The 23,387-nt window shown below is 41.2% G+C and overlaps 2 protein-coding genes across 4 annotated transcripts in view; one reads left to right on the top strand and one right to left on the bottom strand.

Moving 5' to 3' along the window:
• The window catches only part of LPGAT1 (lysophosphatidylglycerol acyltransferase 1), an 86,876-nt gene extending 77,512 nt beyond the window's left edge, over window positions 1-9,364 (bottom strand). The window contains exons 1-2 of one of the 2 annotated variants that reach the window (XM_064383484.1): window positions 9,293-9,364; window positions 8,162-8,426 (exon numbers count right to left, since the gene is read on the bottom strand). In XM_064383484.1, coding sequence (XP_064239554.1) covers window positions 8,162-8,426; window positions 9,293-9,364 — 337 coding nt within the window. Of the gene's footprint in view, window positions 1-8,161; window positions 8,538-9,292 lie in introns of those variants that run through there. The other variant, XM_012459600.3, reaches the window with a different exon arrangement.
• An 11,154-nt stretch (window positions 9,365-20,518) lies between these two features.
• Window positions 20,519-23,387, top strand: part of DTL (denticleless E3 ubiquitin protein ligase homolog) — a 240,656-nt gene continuing 237,787 nt past the window's right edge. The window contains exon 1 of one of the 2 annotated variants that reach the window (XM_012459602.3): window positions 20,519-21,454. The gene's annotated coding sequence lies outside the window, so the exon portion shown is untranslated. The remainder of the gene's footprint in view (window positions 21,455-23,387) is intronic. The other variant, XM_012459605.3, reaches the window with a different exon arrangement.

Here is a 23,387-nt window from a genome sequence, read left to right on the forward strand (position 1 = left end):
AAAAGCAAATTCTGAAAATGCTGTAAGAATAATATCCCCATCTTGTTCCCATGAGCCTTATTGAGACACTGCTAGATGATAAACTTCAGTCAACCAAAGAATGACTCTGCAAAAGTACCTGGGTCAACATTATATACATTTAACTGAAGAATTAAGACAAAAACAAATGGAAATGAAGTTAATAAAATAGAATATAAATATTATAGGCTATAACACGGTACAAATTCAAATAACATAAATTGAACGAAGGGAGAAAGCAGGGAGAAGTATAATAAGCTTACTAATTACCTTGATGTAATAGCTGGGAGTCAGTGTATAGTCTCAAAGCTCAAGTAGTAGAAGTATAAGCATACATAATAGCAAAAATGTATATGCTATTTTAAATAAATATTACTGACTAAGATTGGGTGAAGGAGAAGAGAAAAGGGAAGAGAGAAGGATTAAAAAGAGTTTTACCTTTGGTCATAGAAGAGAATGAATGGTTACTATCAATAGACAACTAAGAATATTAAAGTAATAAGACTGAAATACAAACCTTCCTAAAAATCAGAACAACTGAAAAGCAAAGAAAAGATACTACACAGTGAAAGACTTAACATTTATGTATATAAAAACAGAAAACATAAAATACAATGACAGAACCACAACAAATTTTTGACATATGAATAAATATAAATATGAATTCAACTCATATTAACAGAAAGAGATTTTCAAATTCACTCATAAAGCAAAACCTAACTCCATGTTATGTACTAGAGACACATCTAAATCAAAGCAAATTATAAGAGTTTGAGTTTAGAAACAAAAGGACTGGCAAAGATATACAGGGAAAATGTAAACAAAAATAAACCAAAAATTATTTTACCCAGCTCTTTCTGACTCCAGAACCTGAAGTTTTACTACAAACACTACAAATACTGTCTCCTGAGCTTCTGTAATGTGTAGGGGTGTGTGCACGCATGATTATATATATTTTAATATAAGTATCTAAAATAAATTATTCAATTAGAAACTATCTTTGAAATAAGACCAGATATCAAATCTGTAGTACCACCAGATTGCTGAATTTAAAGCATTTAGTAATATTTACCTTTAATTACTACCACAGGGATGGAGAAGAAAAAAAAATTCTTTTCATGATATATTTTCCATATAAAAATCAAAACACTGCACTGAAAACTCTTCTCCTGGATTTATGTCAAGATCAGTTGTCAGCTGGGCGCAGTGGCTCATGCCTATAATCCCAGCACTTTGGGAGGCCAAGGTGGGTGGATCACTTGTCAGGAGTTTGAGACCAGGCTGGCCAACATGGTGAAACCCCATCTAAAAACACAAAAAATTAGCCGGGTGTGGTGGTGCACGCCTGTAATCCCAGCTACTTGGGAGGCTCAGACAAGAGAATCGCTTAAACCCAGGAGGCAGAGATTGCAGTGAGCCAAGATCGTGCCATTGCACTCTAGCCTAGGCGACAGAGCAAGACTTTGTCTCTCAAAAAAAAAAAAAATCAGTTGTCAACCTAACATCATGCAGTAACTCCTCACTCTGATGACAATCTACTTTCAAGCACCCAAAACCAAAAATTCCAGTGGAGTTCTTATTCTCCATATGAGTAGAGAGGCTTAAGGAAGTTGAATTTTATGAAATTTCAATTATACTATATTTCCACTGAAGCACCAAGTTTTTAACCTCTTGAAGAAATCTATAGCTATGATATTGCTTTCCGAAGTTAAAGAGTTGTATCTTCAGAAAGAGATTTTATGCCTCAAAAGCAAAAGGTCATATGGGTAGTAAAATGCCCTTTTAATATCCACATATCTAGGAACATTATCTAAAGGTCAATATTAGCTCTTTAAATACAAAAATAAACTTGTGGCAACATCAATCCCATTAATGCTTCAGGGAAAGTAACTGTGAAACCTCTTTCAATTTCAACATCAAAAACAAAAGGAGAAGGAATAACAGTACTACCCCGATAAAATTATTGTGAGCATTAAGTGACTGAAGCACTTTGGTCACTGCCTGGTTTATTTTTCAATAAATCTTAGCTAATATCATCACCACAAAGATACAAATTGCATTTTTTCTTTCTTTTTTTGAGACAGAGTCTCACACTGTCATCAGGCTGGAGTGCAGTGGCACAATCTCGGCTCACTGCAACCTCAGCCCCCCAGGTTCAAGCAATTCTTCTGCCTCAGCCTCCTGAGTGGCTGGGATTACAGGTGTGAGCCACCTTGCCCGGCCACAAACTGCATCTTTTAAATATATTATAATTACTGAAGAATTCAAAGTCCTTTGAAGGAGGACTTTGAAACACCCTATTCGCTCCCTGTCACTATCTACCACTGATGCTAGATCAGGAGTCCCTCCTCTTACCTCCTTTTGTACACCTGTATATTCTCATTGTTGGTGCAGTCTCCCCACCAAGGCTGCTGTGAGGTCCTAAAAGTCAGTGATTACATCTTGGGTCTATTAGGTACGTCCAGGGTACCTGTTCCCACATATAATCGAAGTTCAATAAAGGTGTGTTAAATTAGCAAATGTGGCCAGGCACAGTGACTCATTCCTATAATCCCAGCATTTTTGGAGGTCAGGGAAAGAGAAGCCCTTGAAGCCAGGAGTTCAGAACCAGCCTGGGCAACAGCAAGATCTCACTCCTACAAAAAACTTTTTTTTTAAATTAGCCAGGCAGGTGGTGCACACTTGTAGTCCCAGCTACTTGGAAGGCTGAGGCGGGAGGACTGCTTTTGAGTCCAGGAGTTCAAGGCTGCAGTGAGCTATGATCCCGCCACCACACTCTAGCCTGGGCAACAGGGTGAGAATCTGTCTCTCAAAAAATAATCAATGAATGTGGTAAGAGATTTGTAATTTTACAAATCTTACATTAAACATGATGTGATTCAAGGTTTCATATTTTGTGGATTACAATGACCTTGATAATAAACCTTTCAGGAAGGTAGGCAGCTAGGGAATCTCAGAAACAGGAAAGGAAAAAGAGAACATTCAGCCCAGTGCAGTGGCTCACGCCTGTAATCCCAACACTTTGGGAGACGAGGCAGGTAGATCACTTGAGATCAGAAGTTCAAGACCAGCCTGTCCAGCAAGGTGAAACTGTCTCTACTAAAAATACAAAATTAGCCAGGCACAGTGGTGGATACCTGTAATACCAGCTTCTCAGGAGGCTGAGGCATGAAAATCACATGAACCTGAGAGAGAGAGGTTGCCATGAGCAGAGAGCGCACCACTGCACTCCAGGCTGGGCAATAGAGTGAGACTGTCTCAAGAAAATAAAAATAAAAAAGGATCATTAAAGAACTAGACACTTACTGAATATTCTGTGAGCATCAGATAACAAATTAGGCCCTAGGGTTATAAAGATCCATCCAGTGGGCACAGAGTAGGTAAGGATCTCACCCCTACCAGTGAGAACAGATTTAAAGTTAAAGCCACTGACTCCCAGAGTTTTCCAAAATCCCAGTGCTCTTTCCACTAGAACAATGCCTTTCAAATGTTGGCTGCACTCATAGTAAAAAATAAACTGTGCAGCACCATTCAGTATAAACCCATGCATTTCCGACATATTCTATTTAATTCTATTTTATTTCACATTCTTAAAATGTTCATCTTCACATACTAAATTGGTTTTATGACTCAAAGGTTAAAAGATATTGCTCTTGAAATACATTTTTGAAACTTTCTGTAGAATTTCAAAGTCAGAAGTAATTCCTAAAAATTAATTTTTTTCACACAGTGAATTAGTATCCCTCCCCAAAAGCAGAACGCTATCAAATAATCAAATAACCCAGAAAGACATGGCAGCTGTCAGTTGGAGAGTAGGAGGTAACTATACCTAATCTCCATCAGCTTTCCCTAAAGCCTCCCCAGATCATGCCCAATTTAAGGAAAATAGTGTTTGCTATACAAAAACAGCTTGGCAGCAAGTCCCCTGGCACCCAGCTCCCTTCCGGTCAGACTTTGACCTGTGACTCTCATCCTATATAAAATTTCTGGAGTTTCTATTAACAATAAATATTTTTTAAGTATTCATGCACAGTCTTTTTTTTTTTTTTTTTTTTTTAACAGACAGGGTCTCTGTCACCCAGACTGGAGTGCAGTGGCATGATCACAGCTCACTGTAACCTCGAACTCCTGAGCTTATGTGATTCTCCCACCTCAGCTTCCCAAGAGATTACAAGCATAAGCCACTGTGCCTGGCTGACACTTTAATTAAATGTATTTGGATAACATTACTTTATTAAAATAAGTAAATTAAAATAAAAATAAACTATTTTAAATAAATAGAATACATTTTGTTTGATATGAAACCTCTCTCTAAAATTTGCCAATCGTCACTTAAACTGTGGGGGTGGGGGGATACTGATTTATCCTAGATCCAAATAAAGCATGCAGAAGTGGATCATTAGTTAAGCTGGTATCTCTTTTCTCTTTCGGTTTGCCCTTGAAATATGAAGACAAAGGCAATATAAAATGGTTTCTCAACATATCTGTACAGCACTTCCCATTAAAGAAAATGTAAAAACAGACTGGGTGCAGTGGTTCATGCCTGTAATCCCAGCACTTTGAAAGGCCGAGGCGGGCGGATCACAAGGTCAGGAGTTCGAGACCAGCCTGGCCAACATAGTGAAACCCCCATCTCTACTAAAAATACAAAAATTAGCTGGATGTGGTGGCATGAGCCTGTAGTCCCAGCTACTTGAGAGGCTGAGGCAGGAGAATCACTCGAACCCTGGAGGCGTAGGTTGCACTGAGCAGAGTCTGCACCACTGCACTCCAGCCTGGACAATGGACTGAGACTCCATTTCAAAAAAAAAAAAAAAGAAACAAGAAAATGTGAAAACAACAATCATTACTATTACTACTTTAGTAGCAAGCTGTGGGTGTACAAACCCCAATGTCTTCAGAGTACTTTTAAAAATGTGTAACTTAAAGTCAGAAATAGACCAGAAAATCCCTTTTCCATCTTCTGTGTCTACAGCCAGTTCCCCAGCTCTGAGACTGCAAACTAAAGTACAAGAATGTTCATTTAAGTTATTGGGTTACTGGCCTCACCATTCCCCATCCAAGAAGCATGTGTGAATTTAAAGGGCTCATTTTTGTGATGTTTCCCTCAAGTTAAGAGACAGTTTAATAAAACTTTAATAATCTTCCTGTCTTTCACAAAAGAAATTTGTTTAGAACTAGAGAAATTTTTTTTTTTTTTTTTTTTTTTGAGACAGAGTTTCGCTCTTGTTACCCAGGCTGGAGTGCAATGGCGCGATCTCGGCTCACTGCAACCTCCGCCTCCTGGGTTCAGGCAATTATCCTGCCTCAGCCTCCTGAGTAGCTGGGACTACAGGCACGCGCCATGATGCCCAGCTAATTTTTTGTATTTTTAGTAGAGACGGGGTTTCACCATGTTGACCAGGATGGTCTCGATCTCTTGACCTCGCGATCCACCCGCCTCAGCCTCCCAAAGTGCTGGGATTACAGGCTTGAGAGAAATATTTTTTTAATAAAGATAAAATTTAGTTTTCCTAAGAAAAGAAAAACCATGCTTACTACATCAGCTTTGTCCAATAGCACTTGATGTGATGACAGAAGTGTTCTGTATCTGCATTGTCCATACAGTAGCCACTATCAACCTAGTACTGAGCACTTGAAATGTGGTTGGTGTGACTGAGGAGATAAATTTTATTTCATTTTAATTAAATAGTGACACGTGCCTAGTGGCTACTATATGGGGCCGTGTAGGATAATCAACATAAGTCCTCATCAGCAGAGCTGAATAATTCACTCATATTACAATGAATGTCATAATTTGGAATATATATACATATTATACCAATATACCCATATTCAATTTTTAGCTTCCTAATTAGTATTTAAGATTTCCTCATAAGTGGTTTTTCAACAAATTTTGGCAATTTTTATTCTAAAACATGAACATACTTAATCTGCTGAGCAGAATTCCTTTGGCAATATTCAATTTTCCATCTGTGAAACTTGGGCATAGGGGAAAAAAAATTCTTCACAAGCCCACCCTCCTATTGATGTAAAGGGAAGAAGTGAAATATAATCTAAAGAAAGGCTAATATAACTGCTGAGATTATTTTATGGGTACACCCGTTCATCAACCTCTGCTTAGATGTACTTCTTTAAACTCAGCTGAGGCTTTCAACCAAATTCACTCCTATATTTGTTTGACTTCTTGACTATTTTCTGTTATGACCAGACTATGACCAGGCCCTCAGAAATCAAGTATTCTACCTATAGGAAAACCTTTTAAAATATATACATTAAAACAGTCTATATTTAAATGAGACAAACTGATCAAATTGTCAAAGTGCAGTAGCCTGAAGAAAAGCAGATGCTTCAGAGACTAAAATATGCAGATCATGCCAAGACCACATTCCAAGCAGGTGGCAAAAGAAATTACAGTTTTATAGTCAGCAAGGAAGAGACACCCCAAGAAAATATGCTTAAAAATACATTGCAGTTATGCTATGGCCATAGGATAACTAATGTTGACATCAAGCAGCACCACTGCACTCCTTCTAATCTCAAGGTCAATACCAAATTAATTTTACCTTCCCAGCATGCTAACGCTTAAATATACCATACACAAGCACAAACATTTCAGTAATTTCATTGTTAAGCAGAATGAACTTCTAGAACGGGTTTCTGAAAATACTATAAGCTAATTTAAAACAAGCAAACTTAAGTATACTGTACAAGAATAAAGCCACTAGTACCATATAGCATATATTTGAGAACACTCAAACTATACCAAGCCAAGCAATTCTAAGACAGCAGTGCAATTCAGGTAAGAATTCAGCACCATAGACTGGAACTTCATTTTTTTCTCTACCAGTGCTATGGCTACCACCTAGTCCTAAAAAAGGGCCAGAAGCTCACCTACTATATCCAAAGAGCACTGGAATCTCAACAAGATAGTTGACAAGGAAGCAATGCAAACACTATCCTAAGGGCTTCAGCTCTTGAATAATAATAAATGGCACTGCCTGAAAGGAGAAAAGGCTTCATCTGGTGCAACTGAGAGCACTCAGACATAGCAAGAGTCTGTCAGACTCCATAAAAGCTGTATACTGTCAGTCCTTCTTTTGTGTGTGTGGATAAAATCTGCAGATGCAGCCTGGGCGGGAAAGAGGGAGACAGAATTTCAAATGGAGAACTGCCATACTGCCTGACCCTGACAGTACCCCTCCTCATTCTGCCAAGCTATGAACTACACCTCTACTGACCACAGCATCTGCATTATCTCTAAGGAGTCTGCCTATCAGGTAGAAATTTCTGTGCTAAAAGCCTCCACATCTGACAAGTGCTAAAAACCTCCATGATTTTTTTAATTATCTTAATTCTTAGGAGAAAAAAAATCAAATAAATACAATAAGTGATACATAATTTTCACAGCAAGGGCGTAAGTTCTAAAAGCATATAAGGTCTAGCTCAGAAAATAAACACCACTTCTCATTTAGTTCTATAAAAGTCCACTACAGAATAGTGTTACTCTTGCTTCCCAATGAAATTTAAAGGTGGAAATCACAATCTATTTAAAGACACTCAGAAGATCAATTAGCTTAACAAAGTTAACTTAATTTTTTATATTTAATACTCTCAGATTTATGAGATAAAATATAGATTCTAGTAAACAAAAGAAACATACATAAAATAAAGCCATTTTTGCTTTCTTTTCAAATTGCTAACGGTGCAATAGCACATGAAATGAAGAAACTTATTAAACTATCTTAGCACAAATATGGCTGCATCATTTTTCTAAATTTCCAGTGTTTACGGGCATTTTCCATGAAATAGATGAAATATCTTACATCTTCACTTTATAAGCTCTTGAGTCCTATACAACGCACTCCTTTTCCTCTACCAGAGCTGCCAGTTTTAATAAATGTATCTCAATCCACAATAAAAACATTATCTAAGAAATTTATCAATATATAATTATATTATACTTCTGAAAACATCAGTCTTTCTGAGATTCTGAAGAGAAACCCAATAGAATTGTTTTCTTTTTATTTTTTTTAATAGTGAAGACATGAAAACATCCTCAACCCAAAGTGTAATATATATTTAATCACGGCTCCTGATAAATTTTGTCTTATGCATTAAACAAAAGTGTTCTCACTCTTACCTGTATATCCAGCATACCATCCCCAGGAAGCCACCATTCCTAAAAGCCATTTATACATGATTCCTTCGATATACCAGAACCGCTTACTGTCCAGCACGCGAAGGGGCTGAAGTATAATTACATAGCAGATATAGGATGGAATAGCAACCAGGTTGTTGGCGACCATGAAGGCAAACCTCATCAGTGCTTTCACCAAGAGCCAGCCCAGCCATGGAGCTTCTTCCAAAGTCATAGCCATTCTCACATTGGAGTCCGTCTTGTCTTTCTGGGGTAAAAGAAAAATTCACTTAAAAAGGAAAATGGATTAAATACATCTAAACAGTCACCAACAGGAAATTGCCCCTAGCACAAAATACAAAGCGAGGGTCGAAGCTTCTTGGTGTTGTAGTACCTCGGTGATCTCTGGGGGGAAATTCCAGAGAGGGGACAGAGAGCAAGGGAGGAGGAGCCTCACAAGGTCAAGGAAGCTGTTAACCAAGGCACTGTTATGTCACAATATATTTAGCAAATGATAACACAATTCCCATTCAGTAACCGGCGGCCGTCCCCGCACCGCGTCTCACTGCAGTCGTCTATGTGGACTTAGAAAAATAGATCCACTCGCTTCAGACACCCTCAGGATCTCCAAACTGAAGACACGAGTGACACAACCGAAACAGGGTCCTCTCGATCAGATTTCCCAGATACTGAGGACCTCGGTCCCCTCACCGCCACCATTCCTGCAAACTGATGCATTCCTTTAAAAGGTCTCTGGCGCTACCGAAGAGTTACCCTCAAAATTCTCATTTGCAGCAGTAGGGTTTTTGTTTTCCTTTTTTTTTTTTTAAGAAAAAAAATAGGGGGCCCAGAAAAAAAGCTTAAAAGGTGACAGGAAGAAAGTAGGGGGTTATAAAGCGAAAAAGAGGAAGGACAGGAGAAGGGGGAGGGGAGCAAAAGGCAAAAAGAGGTAAAAGCCAAGGAACCGGGGATGAAAAGAATGAGATCTCCGACCAGAGGGCAGGGAAGCGGGGGATGATAAAAGCAGCAGAGAAGAGGAGGCGACCGCAGCGCGGGGGACCGGTGGAGCCAGCAGCGGTTTCCGCGGAGGTGGAGGGGTCGTGGCGGCGGGCGCGGCCCGCGCGCCGGGCTCACCTCGGCGGGCGCGGACGGCGGGCGGCTGCGGAACGCCGGGGCGGGTGTCCCCCGCCGAGGGGTCGCGGTCATGGACGCGGCGGCGGCCCAGGCGGCCCGAGGCGCGGCGCGAGCGGGCGCGCGGGCGCCCTACTCCCCTCGCGGCTGCCTGCGGACAGAGGGACGGCGGGGACTCAGAGGCCGGACCTGTCACCGGGGCGGGTCCCGGGGAGGCGGGCGGATGCCCCGCGCCCCCACCTCCTCCCCGGGGCCTACCGCGCCCTCGTCCCTCAGGCAGCCGCCGCCTCCCCGGGCCACGCGACGACGACACCCCTTCCCCGCCCCCAGCGCCTCCCCAGGCCCGGTTCCGCTGCGCTCCCGGGCCTGCAACCGCTGAGCCGGGGGTTACCTCGGGCTGGCCGGGCCCCGGCCCGGGCTTTGGGAGCCTGAGGAGCCGGAAGAATGCATGGCCGGCGGCGAGGCCGGCGGAATAAGGTGGCGGCGGGGCCCTAGCCCCGCTCCGGCTGTGGCACGGCTCGCGCCTGGTCCTCAGCGGCGCAGAGACTCGGTCCCCAAGGGCCCGGCCGCGTTCGCCCGGGCTGGCGGGGAGGGGCGGCGGGAGGAAGCGGCGGGAGTCGGGACTGCGGCGGAGCCGCCCCCACAGCGCCCTCTAAGGAAAGCGTGGTCGCTGCCGCCAGGCCCGCTCGCCCCGCCTGGCCCTTGCCTCAGACCCCTTCGCCTGCGAGTCGGGCCCCTCGGGGCTAACTGGACGCTCGGCCAGGACCTCGGTGAGTACAGAACCTACCGAGGGAAAGGGCCGCTCGGAAAGGTCTAGGATTGAACACCCACCCTCACACCCCAGGAGTGCTTTGGTGCAGTTGCGAGCCCCTTTTCAGCCAACACGGCCGCCTCTCATTGTTAGGGCTCTCTGCTCTGCCTAAACTAGGAACCTGTCTCCTGGAAGACTAAATGTCCTCTTTTCATTCTTAATGAAACACAGTTGCACTAATGGCTTTTCTTCTTAACCTCTGTAGAGTATTATTGTCTAGTATTTTAAATTCATTCTTTTTAGTGTCAAAAGTCTTGTTTCAGGAAAGCAGTTGGAACATTAATGGCAATTCCACTTTCCCATTCATCGCCCCCTCCCCCCACCACCCGTCCAAGAAATCCAGTGGGAATGAATGGTCTACACAGAGAAACTGAAATCTGGTTAGTCAAGAAGGAAAAAATAGCCAAGTGCCTGGCATTAAGTAAATATTCACCCCCCACCCCCAAAAAAATAAAAAATAAAAAAAAACAGTGGCCATGAGAACTCCTAGACAGGTCCCTGTCACTGCATTCTGACTCAAAGTCTGGACCACCTGAAGGAAAATAGAGAAATAGTCCATTGACCTACCGACTTGAACGTTCTTAAATGATCTACCTAAATTTTAGTTTTTAGAAACCCTGTATATAAAACCTTATGTCACTTAATCTCATTTGTAAATGGAGGGGATGGGGTACGGCAGATTTTACACTCCCTAGGGAACTGGCATATTTGAATCAGAATGCCACCTATTCTGCCTACTTTGAAAATATCCATCACAGAGTTTGCTCTGAACTCTCAGCTTTCTCTAATTTCAGTTCCTCTTAGGTCCACAGGTGAAAGAAAGATATGCCCCATTCTATTCCTTGCATTCTCTCTTAATTGACAAGGGTAGTAAGATCTTTAAATAAATCTCATGAGAGTGATAATATATGTACTTTAGAATATTGTTCAAAATACGTAATTATATTCTTAAGTAAGATAGGTGAGGCACATACTTATTTCCAGAATCGAGAATAAACTCTAAGGATTCCATTTGGTCCATTCCATTCAGCTTTCTCACATCCTCAGTAAACGTTGGCTGACACCTGGAGAGAGATAACCTACAATGGAATTTACACATGATTCCTGGATCAGGGACCATCTGCCAGAGGACCAGACACAGCAGCACCTGATGAAATGTAATTTAGTACCAGGCCCAGAATTCATTTTCAGACTCAGAAAAGAGCCAGAGTTTAGGCAAGACGTCTGGCTCTTTAGTGTACAAAAACAGCACTTGTGGGGTCTACCAAAGAAACAGATTCTTAGGCACCATACTAGAACATTTTAATACTCTAGGTCCAGTGGACCTGGGAACCTGCTTTTTAAAAAGTATCATAGGTGATTCTGATGCAGGTAGTATGCAGACCTTGCTTTAAGAAAACCTGACCTAGAGGTATTCTGAGATGATCACATTCTTTTCCAGTCCCTTCATAATTTTAAATTATTTGATCATATCTGTTCTCATGTGTGTTAGTCAGGGCTGCCATAACAAAGTACTTGTAAACTGGGTGGCTTAAACAACAGCAACTTATTTTCTTAAAGTTCTAGAGGCCAAAGTCAGAGAGCGAAGTGTGGGCAGGTCTGGTTTCTTCTGAGGCCTATCTCCTTGGCTTGCTGATCACCACCTCCCATTTGGTGTTCACTGCAAAGTTCTGCCATTTCGGTTATCTCCTCAAGGAAGGAGTAGGGAGAACCTAATCTCCTCAATCTTTCAGATGTCCTCCTATTAATTGCCTACAGCCTCATTAGACTTTTCTTGAAGCTCAACAAACAGTACAACACATTATGTTCCAGGTATAATACCCCTGGTTTTGTGCCAAGGGTGTAGGAGAGTGGTAATCTTCTTAACTTTCTGACCGAATTATCACATTCAGTTTCAAGATAATTCAGCTCCTATAATAGATAAGAAACTGTTTGGGCTGACTTCTTCAGGGAACAATTTCAGATGACACTTAACGTTTATTTCTTGCATTTCAAAGTTCATTTTAGTTAGTTGTACCTTCCTCTTGCCTATACTACAACTTTTTTGCCCTGCCTCCTTTTAACCACTTAGGAAGCCTCCTGAGATTTTTCCATAGCTTAATTTACTGCACCATGGACAGACAGACGTATGAATGCTCTGAATGACTTTAACAGGAAGGTTGGAACAGCCAGTTATCCAGGGTAGACCGATCTGTAGAAAACAAGGAACTTCTTCAATGACTAGTTAGCTTCTAGTCCCCTATCTTGCTACCTTAGAGCCATCTTTATCAAAACACAAACATGAAGCCAACAATTTCAACACCCCTACAGAGAAAAGAGGGAAACAAACAGACTCCACCCAGATGTTATTGTTTCTGTTTTAAAAACCCGCATTTGAACTACAAGAGAATGGTCCTTTGAAAGAGAAAGAGGATTTCTTACATTTCTTGGAATCTCCACTCATTTGAAAACAATCTAACCATATAAACTTGAGAGGATTAATTCCACCCATCTGGTCCACATACACACAACAAATTAGGTTATAACCAGGGAGAGGTTCCCTTGAGCAGAAGAGTACCCCCTGGGCCCTCTTTTTTTCCTAGTGGCAATTATAAAAACATTTTGCCTACCTGTGTTGGTTTCTGCACTAAAGCTCCAATGAACTATTTCCTCTCTAGGGAGAAACCCTACCAGCAATAGCCTTCAATGACTTGGCACAGCACCCCCTCCCCCCGACACACACATTACTAGGAAACAGTTGCAAGCTTGAAATCAGGAGCCCAAGAGAGTCATGCATTCTGACTGCTGTCAGCTTTAACTTCAAACAAAAAATGGAACTATATATGGGTGTTCTCTTCTATATTCATGTCAGTAATTATTTTATGTAAAATGTTCTAGGGCTTATAACCTTAAAATTTTTTAGACAGGGTGAGCCAAATCATCCAGACTTGGCCAGGTGTGGTGACTCACACCTGTAATCCCAGCACTTTCGGGGACTGAGACAGGCAGATCACTTGAGGTCTGGAGTTCAAGACCAACCTGGCCAACATGGTGAAACCCTGTCTCTACTAAAAATACAAAAATTAGCTGGGTGTGGTGGCACCCACCTGTAGTCTCAGCTACTTGAGAGGTTGAGGCAGGAGAATCACTTGATCCTGGGAGGCGGAGGTTGCAGTGAGCCTAGATCGTGCCACTGCATTTCAGCCTGAGTGACAGAGCATGACTCTGTTTCAAAGAAAACAAAGAAACAAATCATCCAGACTTGACTGCAACTCTCTTTAAGCCATTTCAGCAACTTTTTATTAACACAATTGGCCCTAAACAATACTGTGAAGTAAACAACTGTGTCTCCTCCAGGCTCCTCTCCTGTTCAGCTAGCTTCTCTTTTCCCTTCTTAAGACTAAAATCATCCCTAGTTTCCAAAGGTCCCTGAAGACCTCCCTCTGCTCCCCAAAGAGATAATACTCTAAGCTAGAAGCTTCTTTCTCACCTGTCCAATGTTGTGTTTTCTTGGCTCAGTCCTTATCTCCCATGCCTGGTGTGGTCAACTAATCCATGACAAGGTTCTTATGGGTAAAAAATGGAAGAGAGAACTCTCTGCCTAAAGCATTAGTATTTTATAAAGAAACTCCTAAAATCCCCAAAGCCTTAACTATTTCTGCTGGCAGATTCTCAGGTATTGTAATGGATGAATATATTTGTAAGATGTTTTGGAGAAGGATATTTTGGCAAGTTCCTTTATTCACAGAACCTACAAAATCACATAGTACACCTATGAATAAGACAAGTTCAGATTTAAACTTGTATTTTTGTAACGTAAGATTCAAAATAATGACACGTTATTGCTGATTATGTTAAAATAATAATAATCACTGGCAATTATTGATCACTTTCAACAATCCAGGCCACATTCTTGGTGCTTTACATACATTAATTCATTTAATCTTCACAGTGACTTTTTTTTTTTTTTTTTGAGACAGGGTCTCACTCTGTCTCCCATACTGGAGTGTCCTGGCCTGGTCTCTGCCTCACTGCAACCTCCACCTCCCAGGCTCAAGCAATCCTTCCACCTCAGCCTCCCAAGTAGCTGGGACTACAGACGGACGTCACCACAGCCAGCTAATTTTTTTATTATTTTTTGTAGAAACAGGCTGGTTTTGCCATGTTGCCCAGGCTGGTCTTGAACACCTAATTCAGGCGATCCACCTGCCTTGTTCTCCCAAAGTTCTGGGATTACAGGCATGAGCCACTGCGCCTAGCCCACAACAACCTTAAAAGGACCATATTGTTACCCACATTGTACAAATGGGGAGGTTAAGTGATTTGTCCTGATTTCTACCCTTTTTCCTCTGTCCTCACCTCCATCTCCAGGAGACCACTGAATCTCACATCTCAAGCTTTCTTTCATATTATAACTTTAAGACCTATCATTGACAGCAAGCTCCTAATCTCTTCTGGAACCTTTTATCTCCTAAATACCTAAGTTTCTGGGTTCCCCCAACAAATTTAAAAAAAAAAAATTGGAACGTCTTTGTTCTAGTGTTGAGATGGTGTAATTTAGTGATATTTGACAAGAGAAAAGAATTTTTCTGTAGAAAAGGAAGACAAGGGTGGGATGTGGTGGCTCATGCCTATAATCCCAGCACTTTCAAAGGCTGAGGTGGGCAGATCACTTGAGACCAGGAGTTCAAGACCAGCTTGGGCAACATGGTGAACCTGTATCTACTAAAAATTAAAAAAACTAGCCAGATGTGGTCGCACATGCTTGTAATCCCAGCTACTCAGAAGGCCGAGGCATGAGAATTGCTTGAACCTGGGAGGCAAAGGTTACAGCGAGCCAAGATTGTGCCATTGTACTCCAGCCTGGGTGACAAAGCAAGACTCTGTCAAAAATGAAAGATGGACTGACAGATGGATGGATGGATGGAAGGAAGGAAAAAAGGAAGGAAAGAGAGAGAGAGAAAGGAAGGAAGGAACACAGAATAATTCCGCTTATGAATGAGGAAAATCAAGTGTGGATAAATTATGCAACTTGTTCATCATAGAGTAGATCAGAAATCGAGTTGGTGTGGTATCAAGGTGACCAGATCAGCCTGGCTTACCCAGGACTTTTTCTGTAGTTTAGTATTGAAAGTCCTGCATCCTAGGAAATTCTTCAGTCCTGGCAAATGGTTGGTAGCTCTGTATGTGGTCTCCTGATTCCTGGGTCCCCATACAGTCCCTTAGGTTACAGAGATCCAGCCTCCCTGCTCCCCTCCCTCCCCACTTTTTAATCTGCTATACTTACTCCCTGATGATCTGATACATCAGAAGTTAACAAGACATTCAGGGTTGATAGTGGTATTTAATGTTTCCTCTAAAGCATATTAGTTGTCCTTACCTGGGTTAAATTTCCCTCTCTTACCCAAGCCTTCTGTAGTGTAGCTTGGCTCTTTCCATGCTTTGCATCACATCAGCTTAAATCATAAGGGATTTGAGAAGAACTTTTCACTCTGTTCCTACTCCAACTGTATGTTTAAGATTAATTTATCATTTTGGAGCTGAGCCTATTGACTAATACTCTGTTGTAATGAAAGTTATGCCACCTTGCATTTCTCCAGCGATTTTCAGTTGACAGAGTTATTTGACACACACGTGTGTGCACACACAGACACACACAATCTTGTTAGACGCTATCAATAGCCCCCTTAAGTAGGCAGGTACTTACTGGTTGAAAGAAATGAGAAGAAAGTTAAGGAAAGATTTTCTCTTGAAATGTCTTCAAGAAATATTTTATGAAACACAATTTAAAATCTTTTGTTTCTCTTAGATTTTATCTTCAAATCATATACTGAAGTAGAGATCTGAATTATTTGAAACCAGCTGCTGGCAAGCCTACAGCCATGAGAAATCCCAAAGTGAGGCTGGGGGATGTTCTTCTGTTCTGAGTGCTATGAATCAAACAAAGCTATGGGCAGAAGAGTGATGCTAAAATGCTGCGGCTCTATGTGTGGGATTTTTAAAATATAGAACCATTTAAGTTATATTAATATATTGTTTAATTTCTAAAGTTTTGGTAGCTTCAGTTACTCCATGTTATGCTGAACTGAATGACATTATTTCAAAAAGCTGCCTACTCATAAACAGACCTAGTCATAAGAATCACTTAGGGTTCTTTTTAAACTCGGATATCAGTATATATGCAGATCTGCTAGAGAGCTTGTTAAAATGCAGATTCTGGGGTCCTATCCCAGAGATTCTGATCCCATAGGTCTAGAGTGGGACCCAGGGATCTTTGGCTTTAAGAAGCATTTTCATGTGATCTGAGGCAGATGATCTGAGGATCTCTACAGCCTTGCTATTTACATCTGCCAACATTGGCATCACCTTGGATATTTTACTTATTTTTGACTTATTTGTGTTTATTTATTTATTGAGACAGGGTTTTACTCTGTTGCCTAGGCTGAAGTACAGTTGTGTGATCTCAGCTGCCTGGGCTCATGTGATCCTCCTACTTCAGCATCCCAAGTATCTGGGACAACAGACAGACACACACACCACTATGCCTGGCTTTTTGTATTTTTGTAGAGGCAGGGTTTTGCTATGTTGCCCAAGCTGATCTCAAACTCCCGGCCTCAAGCCATCTTCCTGCCTTGGCCTCCCAAAGTGCTGGGATTGGATATTTTAGAAATACAGAATCTCAGGCTCCACCCTGGATCTCCTGAATCAGAATCTGCATTGTAATAAGATTCCTAGGTAATCTGTATGTACATAAAGTGTAAGAAGCAGTGCCCTACAATACGGTGAATACCACCACACCAATCCAGAAATTGAAACCAAGTGAGAGCTCTGAGTGGATAACGTGAAGCAATGGGGACTTTCAACATGTACTTAATGGGCAGTGTGGTGGCTCACACATGTAATCCTAGCACTTTGGGAAGTCAAGATAGGAAGATCGCTTAAGGCCAGGAGTTTGAGAACAGCCTGAGCAATATAGCAAAATCCTGTCTCTACAAAAATATTAGCTGGGCATGGTGACATGCACCTGTAGTCCCAGGTACTGGGGAGGCTGAAGCAGGAGGATTGTTTGAACCTAGGAGTTCGAGATTGCAGTGAGCCGTGATTGCACCACTGCACTCCAGCCTGGGTGACGGAGAGAGACCCTGTCTCCAAAAAAAATAAAATAAAACCAAACATGTACTTAATAAATATTCATTAGGTGGATTTATTTTCACAAGAGATGGGGAGAGGGACTATAGAAGTCCCCTGGTGTAAACTAACACCGAAAAATCCTGAATAAAGCTGAGGTCCACATAAGAGTTAAAGGAGTTAAGTAAGACTATTTTATATATTAATCAGTAAGTATTTATTAGGTGTTTGCTATGTACCTAGAACTTTGCTTCTTCCATTCTATTTGGGGGAGAGAAAGCTAATATAGAGGAAACTTTTAGAGGATAATGAAATATCCCTATGCTATGTGGGCACTAGGTGTTTGCAATTGGAGTTTGAGTAAAGGGGTAATGAATATCTAGAATAGTCAGAGGAACACCCATGGTGAAGGAGGAAGATGAGCTAATCAGTAAAGTGTGGGTAGAATTTATGTAGGTTGACAGGAAGCCCTCCTAAGTAGGAGAAAAAGCAGGGAGAGTAAAATTGAAAATGAGTTTCATATGTCTGGGAAACAGAGCGGTGAGTGGCCCATTGTGGCAATGGTTTAAAGTGAGAGGTAGAAAACTAGAACATTATGTCGGATGAAACTAAATTGTAGATAATTTTGAAAGTCATAAGGAGAACATGCTCTATCGTGTGTTTTGCAGATGCTGTTATTTTCCCCAATATCCATTCATTCTTTCTTCCTTATTGGAGGAGAATTTTTTTAAGTTCAGCCTATGGACAACAAAAGCATGGACTACATTTCCTAGCACCCTTTGCAGTAAGGTCTATAATCTGGCCAATGAAATATAAACAGAAGTATCAGCTGTGACTTCTCTAAGGTATCCTTAAAGGATGAAAGACACATCTTCCTTTTTCCTGTTAACTAAATAGGGATGAGGAAACTGGAGCTCAGGTAGCCATTTTGGACCTGAAGGTGGAAGTCAAAAGCTAAGGAGAGCAGACAACACGTGTGGATCCCTGATAATTAGGTCATCCTAACCCTGGACTGCTTTCCTCTGGTCTCTTTAATAGGAGAGACCAGAGGGAAACCATGAGAGAGACATAAATTTCTATCTTGTTTAAGCCACTATTGTTGTGCTTTGGATTTTCTTGTCATGTACAGCCAAGCCTAATTTTAACTAATAAAACATGCAATTGAAAGACAGAAATGCAAGGGTTTATGCATCAGGTACCATTCTGGGTGCATCTCTTACAAATTCTATGCAGTAGTAGATTAGTAACCTAATCTCTCTAAGCCTTTGTCTCCTCACATGTAAAATAGGAAGAACATTCCTCAAGGGTGATTGTGAGGAGCAAATTATATTAAATATATAAAGTATTTAGCACAGTGCTGGTGCATAGTATACTCTTAATAAGTGTACCTTTTCTAATTATATACATGGGCAGATCAGCAAACCAATACAGGACACAGTGATGTCTGTGGAAATTTACAGGACATCCACATCTGGAAGATTAGCATGACACTAGTTGGCATTATGATTTGGAAGAAAGAAGCAGGGAAAGGCTTCAGAGATCTCAAGTCTGGCCTGTGGCATTAGCAGTGGAACTGAAGTGGATATTTATTGAACCCCTTTTTATATGTCCTAGGCATATTCTAGGAGCCAAATCCACAGTGATAAACAAAAACACACGTGGTTTTTACACTTAAAGAGTTTACAGGCTAGTATGGGAGTCAGACATAAAACTACTAATGGATAATTATATAATGACAAACTGAGGTACATGACCTGAGGGAAAGGAACAGAATGTTCCGAGAGCTTGTATTAGAGGAACTGAATGTAGTGAAGCTCAATTAAGCTGGGATATGAGGAACGAACCTGGGTTAACTAAGAGAGGCAGAAAGTACATCCTCTGAAGGTAAATGAAGGGGAAGGTCCATGTGGTGAAAAAGGTCACAATGAGTTCTTGAAATAAAGATAAAACTAGTGCACCCACAGTGGTGAGTCCAAGGGGAGCCTAGTCTAAGATGAGCTGGACAGATAGGCAAGAGAAACACCCTATGGGGTCTTGCAGACCATCATAAAGGGTTTTATTACAAGGATGATTGGAAAGTGCTGGCAGGTTTTGAGCAGAATCCAAGGGTGCCCTACCATCCCAGTTTGCCTAGGATTGAGGGATGTGAGACTGTCAGTGCTAAAATTGGAACAGCTGGCAGGGTGCAGTGGTTCATGCCTGTAATCTCAGCACTTTGGGAGGCCGAAGTGGGCGAATCACGAGGTCAGGAATTTGAGACCAGCCTAGCCAACATGCCAAACCACCATCTCTACTAAAAATACAAAAATTAGCCAGGCGTGATAGTGGGCACCTGTAATCCCAGATACTTGGGAGGCTGAGGCAGGAGAATCGCTTGAACTCAGGAGGCGGAGGTTGCAGTTAGCCAAGATCGTGCCATTTGCACTCCAGCCTGGGTGACAAGAGCAAGACTACATCTCAAAAAAAAAAAAAAAAAAAAAATTGGAACAGCCCCAGACAAACCAAAAGGTTGGTCACCCTCATAGTTATATGATCTGATTTTTTCCTAAAGTTTACATTTTGGTGGTTTTATAGAAAACTAACTGTAGGCAGGAAGAAGTGCAATTGACAAGACAGTTAGGAGGTTATTGCAGTATCCAGACAAGAGAAGATGGTAGCTTGGGCTAGGGTGATGACAGTGGAGTTGAGGAAAAGAGGATGAGTTTGAGAGAAATTTAGGGGTAAAATTGGCAGGACATGGTGAGAGATAGAAATGCTACTTCTGAGACTACACAGATTAACTCAAGTATAAGAGTGAAATCTGGATTCAAATCCTATATAGGACTACTCTAATTATATACTCTTGAGCACTAAAACAGTGGGGTCTATACAAAAGGATTTTGCCTTATCCAAAGTACACGCATACCTCTGAGATACTGCAATTTTGTTTCCAAACCACTACAATAAAGTGAGTGATAAAATTTTTTTGTTTCCAGTGCATATAAAAGTTATGTTTGGCCGGGCACGGTGGCTCACGCCTGTAATCCCAGCACTTTGGGAGGCCGAGGCGGGTGGATCACGAGGTCAAGAGATCGAGACCATCCTCACCATGATGAAACCCCGTCTCTACTAAAAATACAAAAAAATTTAGCCGGGTATGGTGGCACGCGCCTGTAGTCCCAGCTACTCGGGAGGCTGAGGCGGAAGAATTGCTTGCACCCGGGAGGCGGAGGTTGCAGTGAGCCGAGATTGCGCCACTGCACTCCAGCCTGGAGACAAGAGCAAGACTCTGTCTCAAAAAAAAAAAAAAAAAAAGTGATGTTTACATTATGCTATAGTCTATTAAGTGTGAAGTGCCATTATGTCTAAAAAAAAGTATAAACCTTAATTTTAAAATGCTTTATTATTGAAAAATGCTAACGATTATGAGTCTTCAGCAAAGTAATTTTTTGCTGGTGAAGGGTCTTGCCTCCATGTTGATGGCTGCTGGTTAATCACAGTGGTAGTTGCTGGAGGTTGAGATGCTGTGGCAATTTCTTAAAATAAGACAACTATGAATTTTGCAGCATTGATTGACTCTTCTTTCATGAAAGATTTCCCTGTAGTATGCTATGCTGTTAGATAGCATTTTATTCACAGTGGACCTTCTTTAAAAATTGAAGTCAGTCCTCTCAAACCCTGACACTGCTTTATCAACTGAGTTTATGTAATATTCTAAATCCTTTGTTGTCATCTTGACAATGTTTACAGCATCTTCACCAGGAGGAGAAGGTTTCATCTCAAGCAATTACTTTCTTTGCTCATCCTTAGAAGCAACTCCTCATCCATTCAAATTTGATCATGAGATTGTAGCAATTCATTCATATCTTCAGGCTCCACTTTTCATTCTATTTCTCTTGCTATTTCTACCATATCTGCAGTGACTTCCTTCACTGAAGACTTAAATCCCTCAAAGTCATCCATGAGGGTTGGAATCAACTTCTTGCAAACTCCTGCTATTGTGAATATTTTGACCTCCTCCCATGAATCACATTCTTAATGGCACGTAGAATCCTTCCTAGATTTTCAATTTAGTTTGCCCTAATCCATCAGAAGAATCACTATCCATGTTAGATGTAGCCTTATGAAATATATTTCTCTTCAATAATAGGATCTGAAAGTCAAAATTACTCCTTGATCCATGGGCTGCAGAATGGATACTTCGTTAGCAGGCAAGAAAACAACATTAATCTTCTTGGACCTCTCCATCAGAGTTCTCAGATGACAAGGTACATTGTCAATGAACAATAATATTTTGAAATGAATTTTTTTTTCTGAATAGTAAGTCTCAACAGTGGGCTTAAAATATTTAGTAAGCCGCGTTATAAATAAATGCGCTGTCATCCACGCTTTGTTGTCCCATTGATAGATCACAGAAATAGTCAATTTGGCATAATTATTAAGGGCTAGAATTTTCAGAATGGTAAATAAGCATTGGCTTCCATTCAGTCATCAGTTACATTAGCCCCTAACAAGAGCCTTAGCCATTCTTTGAAGCTTTGAAGTCAGGCATTCACTTCCTACTACCTATGAAAGTCCTAGATGCATCTCCTCCCAATATAAAACTATTCTGTCTACATTGAAAATCTAGGGTGTAGTATAGCCCCCTTCATCAATCATCTTAGCTAGATCTTCTGGATAACTTGCTGCAGTTTCTACATTAGCACTTGCTGCTTCGCTTTGCGCTTTATTTTATGGAAATGGCTTCTTTCCTTAAACCTCATGAACAAACCTCTGCTAGCTTCCAGCTTTTCTTTTGCAGCTTCCTCACCTGTCTCAGGCTTCATCGAATTAAAGAGTTGGGGCCTTGCTCCGGATTAGACTTTAGCTTAAGTAAATGTTGTGGCTGATTTGATCTGTCTAGACCACTACAACTTTCTCCCTATCTGCAGTAAGGCTGTTTCGCTTTCTTATTCATGTGTTCACTAGTAGCACTTTTAATTTCCTTCAATAATGTTTTTTTCGCAGTCACAACCTGGGTAACTGGTGTGCAGAAGACCTAGTTTTTGGCCTGTTGTGGCTTTCAAAATACCTTCCTCATTTCTAAGCTTCATCATTTCTAGCTTTTGATTTAAAGTGAAAAATGCAACTCTTCCTTTCACTTGAACACTTAGAGGCCATTGTAGGGTTGTTAATTTGCCAAATTCCAATATTATTGTGCCTCAGGGAATAGGGAGGTTCAAAGGGAGGGAGAAAGATGGGAATGGCCAGTTGGTGGAACAAACAGAACATACACATTTATCAATTAAGTTCACCGTCTTCTATGGGCAAGGCTCTTGGAACCCCAAAACAATTACAATAGTAACATCAAAGATCACTGATTACAGATTACCATTACAGATATAATAATAATAATAAAAGTTGAAAATATTGCGACACAGAGACAAGAAGTGAGAACATGCTATTGGAAAAATGGCACCGTTAGACTTGCTTAATACAGCGTTGCCACAAACCTTAAATTTGTAAAAAGCACGATATCTGCAAAGCACAATAAAGTGAAGTGCAATAAAACGAGGTATGCTCAAATAAACTATCTGGTCTGAGCCTTAGTTTCAGAAATCAGAGGCCATAAAGAAAAGTTATGGCTCTTAACTTGCTGCCTTTAGGCATTTCAACCACCTCAGATCAACGTGTTCCTCGAGGAAAATGATCTTCTTTTTTTTTTTTTTTTTTTTTTTTTTTTGAGACGGAGTTTCGCTCTTGATACCCAGGCTGGAGCGCAATGGCGCGATCTCGGCTCACCGCAATCTCCGCCTCCTGGGTTCAGGCAATTCTCCTGCCTCAGCCTCCTGAGTAGCTGGGATTACAGGCACGCGCCACCGTGCCCAGCTAATTTTTTGTATTAGTAGAGACGGGGTTTCACCATGTTGACCAGGATGGTCTCGATCTCTTGACCTCGTGATCCACCCGCCTCGGCCTCCCAAAGTGCTGGGATTACAGGCTTGAGCCACCGCGCCCGGCAATGATCTTCTTTATAGCCTAACAATCACATCTAACCCCACACAGATTGGTTATAAATGAAGCCAAAAAAAACTTACACCTGGATATACTCTAAAATGTTTTTTCCTCCTGCTAGTAAGTGTTTCAGTCATTTCCATGAGCTACTTATCTTGGTTTTATTGGTATAAGAACTGTGCTTCTGGCCATACTTGCAAATATTCA

This window comes from Aotus nancymaae, unplaced genomic scaffold (genome assembly GCF_030222135.1).
Source record: "Aotus nancymaae isolate 86718 unplaced genomic scaffold, 86718_ANA_hifiasm-v0.15.2.pri h1tg000032l_0, whole genome shotgun sequence".
NCBI classification, from domain to species: domain Eukaryota; kingdom Metazoa; phylum Chordata; class Mammalia; order Primates; family Aotidae; genus Aotus; species Aotus nancymaae.